The sequence below is a fragment of the Amphiura filiformis genome, chromosome 11 (genome assembly GCF_039555335.1).
Source record: "Amphiura filiformis chromosome 11, Afil_fr2py, whole genome shotgun sequence".
Classification (NCBI taxonomy): domain Eukaryota; kingdom Metazoa; phylum Echinodermata; class Ophiuroidea; order Amphilepidida; family Amphiuridae; genus Amphiura; species Amphiura filiformis.
Window position 1 is genome coordinate 23,109,011 of NC_092638.1, and position 12,239 is coordinate 23,121,249.

General features: G+C 36.4%; 1 protein-coding gene across 1 annotated transcript in view; it reads right to left on the reverse strand.

The window, feature by feature from the left end:
* Positions 1–548: 548 nt before the first annotated feature.
* Positions 549–12,239, reverse strand: part of LOC140164577 (endoplasmic reticulum resident protein 29-like) — a 61,721-nt gene continuing 50,030 nt past the window's right edge. The window contains exon 3 of the mRNA XM_072187882.1: positions 549–2,078. Coding sequence (XP_072043983.1) covers positions 1,576–2,078 — 503 coding nt within the window. The 3' untranslated portion in view covers positions 549–1,575. The remainder of the gene's footprint in view (positions 2,079–12,239) is intronic.

Consider the following 12,239-nt stretch of genomic DNA (forward strand, 5'->3'; position numbering starts at 1 on the left):
AAACGTACTTCACAGACAATTCTTCAATATTACTTTTTGACATGTTAAACAGTATTTTTATACTGTAAGATGTCCACAATTGATGTTGCCCCTTTAATGAAAATCACCTTCTTTGAGACATTGAGGACAAGCTTTTTGGTTTGGGTATTTTTTGAGGGGGGGAGGGCATTCAACCCATTCTTTTAATGGCCAGATACAAACACTAATTCTCACCAAAATTTCTTACAAAAACATTTACAGCCTTGTCATCATAAAAGAGTGTAATCTGAGTTTTAAACACAATACTTGACTTTATTTACGTGTAAGGTGGTACTACACCCTTGATAAATTTTTGAATATTTTTGCATTTTTCTCAAAAAATAATAACACACTGGTAACAAAAGTTAGGGGCAAGGAATCCAGTTACTACACTGGAATTTCAGTGACTCCAGACAAGCGGTACATTATTTATGATAGGAAAAGAGGTACCACTAGAATGTACCTCATTTCTTAACATGTTTATATAATGAACCACTTGTCTTGAATCACTGAAATTTCAGTGAAGTAATTGGATTCCTTGCCCTATAATATACATAACTTTTGTTACCAGTGTTTAGTTATTTTTTGAGAAAAATGCGAAATTAGTCACAAAATTAATCAGGGGTGTAGTACCACCTTAATAGACACCACACTTGGGAAACCACTAGTACTATCCTTCCTTTTTCTAAATGTAGGTAAGCAGTACAGTTTGCCCCAAATTCACCTGCTAATCATGTGCCTGACCAAATCCACTAGGTCTAATGGCAATATCATAAAATTGAGACTAGAGTTAAACATAATCATATTACTAACATGTCGTTTAAAATTCTCTTTTAAATGCTGAAGACCTCACAAGTCTTGACACATTTGTGCAAATTTATGGGCTTTTTAATGAATAATCTTATTCAACAAACCAAAAAATTCTATGTATGCAGGTTAATTAAAACTGCTCATCTTCAAACTTAAATAGTCAATAATAATTTTGTATTCAAAATACAATTAAGAGCAACATCTCACAGATAACTTTGATCATTTTAAAAGAATGGGCAGCCTTATTATTGGTTGTGTTATTGTGTCAGGTTAAAACTAATTGGAGACCTAGAAACACTGGGATCCACAACATGCTCATCTATCAGGGCACAGTTCTTTGACTTCTATACATTTGTACATTCATTGAATGACCTTTGAAAATTTGGGTACAGAAACTCATACTCTGCAACTTGAGGTCAAATTTTGTGCCATGATTGTTTAATTGAGGTTATTGAACTATGCCATTGGGATGAGGCCATTGTGGTCCATAGTGAAAAAGGAACTGTCCCACAAAAAACACCTGCCATTACATCCTAGTTGATGATAGATTTATGTCTTCTTATGTGATAACTTTGACCATCATTTGATGCTACCTTACACCTCATCATCCCAGTTAGAATAGGAAACGGAAACCAAGCAAAAAGAAAGTAATAGTTGGATTAATTTATATCAGGTACACTCTTTTACCATGAAAATGCTGTTTAATTCTTAATCGCCTCATTTTCTGAAGAAAACATGTCGGCTATGTCAAAGCTCATCATGACCTGCTTGTGATTTCATTGATGCCAAGATATTCAACCTGGATTCAAAGGATTTCTTCTTTGCATCGCTAACTTTCTCCTCCGATAGTTTCTTCACCCTGTCGTATTCATCTTTGACAAATGAGTTGCCTTTCTGTACAATTTTCTTCATCAGCTTAACATATATATCTGCATTGTTTTTATCATCATCTTTCTCGAGTTTTTGCAAGGCCTCTTCGGCTTCCTGAATTATGCCTGATTTTTCCTCGTCGGACGTCGATCCTAGAAGGCGCTTCACTAATTGGTCAAATTCTTGGAGGCAGTTTTCAAGGCCTATCCAGAGTTTAGAATGATGGCTGACAAATCTTAGAATGTCCTCATCTTTGATTTCACCCTCATAGTCTATAGGCTCTGTCTGACCTTGAAGGAACAGTTTGTATGCTGGACGGTCTTCTTTTTTTGCTACGCCAAACCTCTCTGCTAATTCACTATTTTCTTTATTCCCGTAATCTGCAAAAAATACAAAAATATAAAACAGAATATTTGAATTTGAAATGTGACTTTAAGGGTACACAATGTATTGTTATCGATTTTTGTTATCTATAAATCAATATATTATTGAAAAATAATACTTTGATGTTTTGCAAAAGTTCATTTTACAAATCATATACTTTGAAAACTTACTTGATTTATTGCTGTTAATGAGTTATGAACATTTTACAAGTGTTGTTGTTTCAGCCCTCTTTACGACATAACTCAAGAACCACAGGGACCTACAAAAGTATATCTGTGATATTTGAATTCTTCTACACGCTCGCTATGAATTGAGCAATGCAGTTTTTGCCAAAGCTCACTACCATTCGCTAGATGCAGTGAACTACCAAATCGCAACAGTTTAAAATAGTTGCTAACCTTAAAATGAATGATCAAATAAACGCAAATCCAGAGATTTAAACTGGCAAAATTGGACGATTTGCCAGCTGTTGTAGAATCAACAAGCAAATATGCTTCCACCCAAAGGGAAATACCCAGATTTAATAATAGATGCAATAAATGAGAAGTCTGAAGTATCAAATAATCTGAAACCCCTTTTTTTTCTATTCTTTCAAATTAGGTGAATATTCCAGCATCATTGGCTTGAAAGTGGGTGAGTTTATCTAGCTACACATCATGAACCAGAACAAACAAACACTGGGGATCAATTTCATGATGCAAGGAAATGGGATATAAATCATAACAAAAGAAGAAAATAAATAACCTAGTTTATATTACCCAACACTGTGCTACAATTAACAAGTGCAAGGCCACATTTCACTGAACTTAATAGCCCTTTGTAACTAGAGTAATCGTTGGTAAGTTACAAATACCCTTTTACTCTATGTAACTTTTAGGGGGAGGAGGATTAGGGGGAGGGATTCATATCATAAATTTGATTTAAAACCCCCATTAAAAATTTGAATCTAGTAAAAAAATGTCTAAATGGACTCCCAGACATCTAAACCAAGTAAATAAATACAGAAGTTCATTTAAAAGACCAATACTTGCTCAAAATGATTGTAAATGTGGAAAAAAGAGGTGGGGTTACATCTTCCCTACTTTGTGATTGTTTTTGCCCTCACTCTCTCATTTTTTAACCGATTTCCATAAAAAAGGTGTCAAAATGCTGAGGAGGATGAAACACTTCAAATGAGATGTGTAGGTAAAATGTTTGAACCATTTAATTTTTTTACTATGTAACACAAAGGTACCCCAGGTTGTGACACAGGACCATGTACTTTACGAAGGGTACTCTGATGGTAAGTCATTCTAGTGAAATGGTTTTTCTAATGTCTTAAGTTACGACTGATTTTGATACTGAATACAATGCAATAAGATTTTGCTGCAACTTTCAAATCTTGGGTTTCTTTCACTTAAATGTACACTGCAACGTCAATATTGTGACCATTGCAACAAATGAGGTGTCAAATGCGCAGAAATAAATTCTACTTCAAATACATGCCAAATTTGGCATTATGATCAAACGCTTTGCAAATGGTCATTTATGGGAGGGGGTAATTATTTATTGGTAGGTATTTATTGTATTATGTCCAAACCAAAAGACCATCCACTCTTTCTGATAAAGAGGACAGAAACCTGCAGCTAATGTACAGTACTCAGCAACAATAGTTGCTGATGCTTAATAATAATAGATGGGTTTAATCCTTGTTTGGGACCTCCAATAGATTTTTCCCTATGCACTAAAATGCTCAAATAATATCACAATGACCAAATGACTTGGGCAAATGGGCTATTCCAGTTGAAATCCATACACCCCGCTATGGAAGTCATGTTCTTAATTTCCCACACAGGGAGTGTGAATTTCCAATGAGGCTACCTAGAAATGGGTAACTCCTTTTGAAATCTACACCTCCTGTGTGGGAGATTAAGGTCATGTCTTCCATAGGGGGTGTATGGATTTAAACTGGAATAGCACAATTTTAGGACCACCCCTTTGCACTCATTTTAGTGATAAAATATTAGACCTACCACCTTGGGGTTTGGTATAGAATGGGGTTTGGTATAGAATTCCAGAAGGGGGGTATACCCCTAAGTGTGTAACCAAAGAATACCTCGTTATAAGGCACACATTTTGAACAATCCATATAAACCCATAAATATGGCATCACATAATCAGATATACATACATTTAAAAAGTGACTAAATAACTTAAGGGTTGACTAAGAATTTTTGGTCGAGGCAGCCAAAAAGACCGATTTTCATTATCTAAATCAATATATTAATAAAAATAAAATAACACCTTTATGTTTTGCAAAAGTTCAGCCTACAAATCATACTTCATTTATTGTCGGCAATGAGTTATGTACGTTTTACAAAGGTGGTGTGGTTTCAACCCTCTTTACAACATAATTCAAGAACCACAGGACCTACAAAAGTTTATCTGTGATATTTGAATCCTTCTAGATGCTCGCTATGAAATGATCACTGTAATTTTTACCAAAGCTCACTACCATTCGCAGGATGCTCTGACCGAACCTTAAACAAGGTGTTCGAGGCTAATACTATACAAATGTGGATCTCACGTATAGTAAATAGGAAGCGACCTTAAGTATACTTGCAACTAAAAGGAAAAAAGTTGACTATTTTTGTCTTGCTGTGAATAAGTTATGATGTATTGCCGCACAGGGATAACAAAGATAAAGTTAATTCATATATAACTATTAAAAAGAATAAACAAAATATATTTTTGTCTATGAATAAGTCTACAAGTTAAAGTAGGGTTCCTAGTAAAGTAGACACCATAAATTAAAAAAAGATGCCGTGCTGTTTGTTTTGTGGTGCGCATTCATCTTGGAGAAGTATTTTTCTCCCAATTTTTTTTTACCCAAAAATATTGCTTAAATGTTTAAAATATATTTTTAAGCATTTTGTTGGTAGAATTGTGTAAAAACAATTTAAATTATCAAAAATGTTTTATTATGTGTATAAGAACATAAGTTTTGAAAGAAGGAACTCAAGTTTTTAAAGTTCAAAGCATCACATTTGCTTATTTTAATTGAGTCTGTGTGGGAGAATGAATAGCAAACCGCATTCTGCATTAAATGTTAAAATCATCGCAGGCTTTGTTTGCCAAGGTCAAGTATTGCTGATGAGACAGGAAGGACAAGGATGAAGTTACAGAACTATTATGTGTGTAATATGCCCAGTGGCGTAGATTTCTTTTTGACATTGGGGGGATGGGGTTGGGAAAAATTTCTTGAAGTATAGTGAATCAAGCACCTTTTGGCGACAGAATAAGTTAATGGTACAAATAAGCGGCAAGTGTGCGAAATATTTTGCCATATTGAGGCTAAATTGATTAAATATGGTGCAAAAGTGGAATAAATCTGCACAGAGCATGCAAAAATTTGCACTTTGGGGGCTAAAATGGACAAATATGAGGTTAATTTGGTCAGAAACCCACATACAGTTGTCAACAATGGGGGGGGGGTAGATGACTGTATGGACTCCCCGGCAATACAGTCAAAAATGCCGGGATTTATCCCCCACCCCCCATCCCCCAGGATCTATGCCTATGAACATGCCCCTCGGTTCTACAACAACACATTTATATTATTAATAAATTGTTTTTCTAATATTTGACCAAAAAATATTTGTTAAACAAGTATTCATTATTAAATATATTACCCCAAAAAATTCAGTACAGAAAACTGAAATAGGAGAAATGCATTATGGGAAGTGTAAGATGCATTCTCTGCTTTACTCCCTGTGCAGTAAAACATTTAAATGAACCATAATCTTAAGTGTTAAATTTATTGGAGTAATGCATAAAATATGAGATTTCTTCTGATACCAAAATCTCAAATTTGAGGAAAAATGTTGGGTGGGGATGAGGTTGTTGATCAGGTTTGGTCACATACCTTTAAGCAAAATTTCCCCAAAAGAAAGATTTTAGAAAGCACTTTTAAAAGTTTTGCTTTTTTTACCTCAACCAAGTTGAAGATTTGTAACCATCTGTTAAATAGCTGGGTTTTTTTTTGTTTTACGTTTTTGTTGTGTTGTTGTTTTGTTGGTGTGCGTGTTTACTGTAGTCTACAGGTATAGTCTTTCTTTCTAAAAGGATCCTTTTGGAAACAAGCCTTTTAAAAAGCTTATAGAGTTATCTTTTAAAAGCAAATCAGCTGAAACTTATTTATGGGGCGTTATCAAAACATTTGGCCATGTCTGATGTGTACACTTGTCATACTTGAGTGGCTCACTGGGTTGAATCATAGATCATCTATGGTTGAAGACAATCAAATCTGACTTGATAATTATCATTTTGTGTGGTGCATGGTGACATCATATTTTTGGTCCATCAATCCTGTCATCCTGTGCCTTTATATATTATGCTGCGGCATGCACGTGCGGCAAATGTCATAGTCAAGTCATATATATACCAGCCCACACTATCCTGAAACCCATTATGAGACACACACGGTATGTAAGTAATTCAAATGCTTCATTGGAAAGCAAAATCTGGCCACTATGATAGCTGCCTTTTGACACTTTGAGTGTTCAAATGGATCAGTGTAGACTGTAAAGTAGGGAAGACCATGGAGTGTTTGCCCTATTTTTTCTGACTAGCCTAGCGATGTCAAGTTTAAGGCTAGGACTAGGAGGGATATAGCCATGAAAGCCCTGGCTACATATGACCATAATCTCAGGACTGTAGGCCTTACAATAGCAACAGAGTAATTCTGGGTTTATACTGGGGGAAACAGGGGGGCATGAGTTCTGACTGGGGGCATTTGCCCCCTCATCCACCCGACGTGGTGCCGCTACTGGGACAGATTAAGAACAACCTGTGGCAAACACCCTCCTCTTTATGAAACTGACTGCTACATACATAAACATTACTCTCTGTAATGACTGCTTAAAGGCACCTTCAAATGATGGAGTACTCTCAACGGGGTGAGCTGAATTTAATTTATAGATGTTGCGAATTAAATTCAATACTCCAGCAAGGTGCCACTGTCAGGAATTGAGCCTGGGACCTCATCCTCATACACCAGAGCGAATACACTAACCACTGTGTCATGCACCCCCCCCCCCAAATAAATGGTACTCTTGGTACAAAATTCTCCTTCACTAAGGCAGCTTTGACACTTACAACCTCCTTGCATTCTCCAAAGACAATATCACTTTAGTAACAGGTGGATTAAATGTCTCCTTAAAATCTCCTTAGATATTGTTAAATGCCGATAATGAATTGACATGGCCCACGCAGACCTACCTTATTGCTGGCAGCAATTGAATACATGAATACAAAAGCCACCTAAGTCCATGCGAAGTTATTTTGAGAGAAAAACCCGTGTATCATTTTAATTCCTTCAGTTAGATTTACCTGGTCAATATGGTAAGTTTTACGTGCAAATGAGTGGATTAACCTGTATTAGGTATGACGATTAGCATTTCAGGGACTTCGTGGGGTTCATTTTAAATTTTGGACTTAGGTGGTTTTTTGAATCATATACAAAGATAACAATGTTAGAATGAGATTACCACTAGTAAGATAATACAAAATAAAGCACACAGGTATGTATAATGTTGATAAGCATTCTGCCATGTAATATAAACCACACACTTTCCTTTATTAAACCCATTTTTTGTTCAAAAGTCATTCTCTAGCAATGAATGTGTTCAGGGCCGTAGCAAGCGGGGCGGCCGGGGATGCCATGGCCTCCCCACTCTTTTAGAAATTTGTTATGATTTTCTTTATATCTTTATTTCAATTTGGGCATTTATTTGTAATTTGGCCGCCCCACATTTGTGATGGCCGCCCCACATTTGTCAACCTTGCTACGGCCCTGAATGTGTTACCACTGGCGTGTCCAGGATCTTTTCCTGCGGGGGGCTCAGCCCCTCTTTCAGATTTATGTGGGGGGCTTAATGGCTAAAATCGCCAAAAACGGCTGATTTTACATGATTTTTAACAAAGTGCGGGGGGCTTCAGCACCCAAAGCCTCCCCCCTGGACACGCCACTGTAACAAGTGGACTTTTATACATACTGGATTTCAATCAATGTGTTACAAGACTCAAATCTTGGAATTGGGTGATTCTTTCATACATGCTATTTTTCACATGCCCAATAGACACAGAGAATGAATTTGAGTTGTTCTTTCATGCATATGACAGGCCTATGTATAGCAACAATTTCCCATGCTTAACTCAATTTGGCCAAAGTATGGACTTAGGTGGCTTTTGTATTCATATATTCAATTGTCTTTGGGTCATGTGCATCAGAGCTGGTTTGATTGTGAAGAAGTGTGTGTATGAAAGGGTTCATTACTGTGACTTGCTAGTTGGGTGCAACTTCTTAAGAAGCTGAATCGCTTCCTACCCACCCCTTTCACATTAAAAAGAACTGTATTAAGTTTGTTACAGAAAAATGTTGGTACATAGGCTTATATGCTGTAGAAATCAATTTAAATGCTTTTTAAAGACTTTTACAAGACAAAAAAATCTCCTGAAGAAATAATCCCATAAACAAAGAATTGAGAACACAAGATGATGTCCCATGCTAGACACACATTTGACAGCAGTGCCAAAGCTGTGTCGCTGCTAGTGTGGGCGTGTTACATGTTTTGAGACAGTAGGGGTTTATAAATGTTTATGTGTTTGTGTTTGAACAAAGTGCATTTGTTGCTGGATGATTAAATACAAAATTAGTCAATTGGTGATTAACACTTTACCTTGCATATATCATTTTGAAGACAATAATCCATCCATTTAATAATCTTAAGAACCAAAAATGCTAAAATATGACGCATACTATCACCTTCAATGACTAATCTTACTTGTAAAAAATGCCAATTAATCTCATTTATCTTGTGCAGAAAACAAGATGTATTTTGTTAGCAATTTGTTTTGATAATCCTCCTGATGACACAGTGGAAGTGATTAATTATTTTAGCTGCTCTGAAGTTCATACACATTCATTATCTAGGCCTGACAAGAATTAAGGTGGTAATACACCCCCTGATAAATTTTGTAACTAATTTTGCATTTTTCTCAAAAAATATAAACTACACACGGGTAACAAAAGTTATGTAAATTATAGGGGCAAGGAATACAATTACTACACTGAAATTTCAGTGATTCAACACAAGTGGTTCATTATGTATGTTAAGAAATGAGGTACATTCTAGCGGTACCTCTTTTCTTATCATAAATAACGTACTGCTTGTCTTGAGTCACTGATATTCCAGTGTAGTAACTGGATTCCTTGCCCCTATAATATACATAACTTTTGTTACCAGTGTGTTATTGTTTTTTGAGAAAAATGCAAATATAATCACAAATTTATCAAGGGGTGTAGTACCACCTTCAGATGTGTAATATTCTTTTGTCAGGTGCAGGGTTGCCACACCTGTGATTTTGTAGCCCAATTAAGTGCCTTTGAACTATCATCCCGTAGTCATTTGATGGCAACATGGTCTAACTTAAAAAACATCAATTTGAAATAAATAATGCCATCCTAATTCCTTGAAAGACTATATTTGCCACATGAAACAAGTTATAAGTATTGGAAAGTGCTTGAGATAGATCATGTTTCTTTTAAAAATGGAGCATATAATGGGTATGCGAGACTTCAGAAATGGGAAGAGCATCCTTGGTTTGCTTAAAAATACATTTATCTCAAACAGTCAATTTACAAGTAGAATGCTTGAAAATGACCACCATGATTTTGCAACTTTTGGATGACTTCAGGGGTTAAGCGGAAAAACAATAATTTTAGCCCATTTTCTGTGATTTATGTTTTAAACAACAAATCAGTTTTTGAAGACACTTTTTGGAAACAATTCAAGAGAATAATACAATTTTAAACCCATTTTCCGGGCCCATTTTGTCGCAAAATGACATCTAAAATTGATTTTTTGACCAGATATGGTTTAGGTAGGTTTTTTTAATTGTGCACTATTTCAAGTGTCGTACCCACAAAATGAACTGAATTTTTTTGCAACCCTGGTGTCAGGAATGTCATCAAGTAAACCAAGCATAACTTGATATACTGGATTGGCTAGTTATCTACAAGCCGTACATCATCAATGGATGCTTGACTTCTACTTACACATGCAGATTGCATTCATTTATACATGTATGCTCTACTTCTTCTTCTTCTTCCGGTAAAGTGCTGTTTCATCTGGATGAAGATAATCGCACTGCTCTTATGATATCCATTCATCAAATAATTGTCACTACTTTGCATAAATCATACCATAACCTAAGACTATTACGGTATAGGGCAAAAGGAACGAGCCTGGGTTCAAAGGCAGAGTACCCATCTCTCTTTAGAAGCAATTGGGCAAGACTCCTCCATATAAATGCTGCGGCGGGGTAATCATTACACCTCTTCCACAGCGAATCTGTTACCTTCCCAACATTGAGTAAAGCCAGTACCCATTTGTACACATGTGTGGGGAGAGACAATAGGGGTCAATATGTTGACGCCTTAATGAATGTCCTTTACGCATGTAGTTTTATCACCAAAACAATAACATTGCTCCAGCGGTTTAATCAAATGTGTATCACAATGGCCTATAAAACACTATTGGTAGTAAACCATGACGGGGGATGAAACTCTACCACATTTTGTTCATACCATCTATAAGAAACATCTTTTAGGCCTAAATTTTTACTTCATAATCATATTGAGAAAAATTTGAACCTTTTTATGCCAAAATCTAATTTTAGATGTGGTATCAGGGCTTTAATGACACTATTAATACCTGTACATAATAATAATGAAAAATAAAGCACAGCATATATTAACAGTATCTACAGCACGGTAGGAACCATGCATTTGTAAGAATGTGTAGGTGGTAGTACTTGATTATAAGGCACATCACACAAACACAACTTTAAGGGTAGAAAAACATTCTAATTAAATGTTATAGTCTATCAGTAGTAGCAGACTGAATGATAACACACAAATAATAAATTGAAGCCATATAATAGGGGCTACCGCTGGCAACACAAACACTTCTCAATCCATATTCATAGTTATAAGATTTACAGTCCTTAAGGGGTACTACACCCATGTGGTAAATTGTGACTATTTTTGCATTTTCTCAAAAATAATAACACACTGGTAACAAAAGTTATGTATATTATTGGGGCAAGGAATCCAATTACTACACTGAAATTTCAGTGACTCAAGACAAGCGGTTCAGTATAATATGATACGAAACGAGGTACATCCTAGGGGTACCTTATTTCTTATCATAAATAACTAACCGCTTTGTCTTGGGTACCGTCACTGAAATTCCAGTGTAGTAATTGATTCCTTGCCCCTATAATATACATAACTTTTGTTACCACTGTGTTAATAGTTTTTGAGAAAAATGCAAAAATAGACACAAATTTATCGAGGGGTGTAGTACCCCCCTTAAGCTTGAGGTTTTGATTGCTGAACAGCCTGGACAGAGGCTATATTAATTATTATCAGGATAAGGTGGATACTATTTTGTGTGTGTACGTATGGGGGTGCGATGGGGGGTGCTTGTAATCACCCCGAAGCGGGGACACATGAAAAACTACTGTGGAAATGCAGACACACAGGAGTTGTCCCCGATTACATGTTAAAGCATATAAACATGAGTCCGCATTTACCCGGTATAGGACGGTCCCTGGTTGCATGGCGAGTTTTCAAACAGTGGCCCGGTTAGATAGTAAAAAATCAAATGTGTGTGTCCCCGGTTGTATTGTGTTTTCTCAGACGTATGTGTGTACGTCCATGGTTGCCGGTGTTTACAAGTATTCTGAGCTGTGAGTAGGTGTGTGCCTTTGTACCCGGGGGCACTCAACTTAAATTTTGGTAGGGGTGTGCGGCGCGGACCGCCGAACTTTGGGAACTAAGAACTGATTTTCGGGCAAAATAGGGGCTTGAAGAACTGAAATTAGGGCCAAATTATAGGCTGTTGAGCTAAAAAATTCTAATTTTTTTCCAAATTTGAGCTTAAAGAGCTACAATTGTCAGAGTTTGAGGCTCAAAGAACTGGAGCAGATCCAAATGTGGGGCTTAAGGAACTGCCGGAGAGCCTGAAAAAGGGACCCTTGAGCGCCGCACATACCCGTACCACCTTAACATGTGAGTGCCCCCCCGGGCTTTGTACAAGAGAAATTCCCAT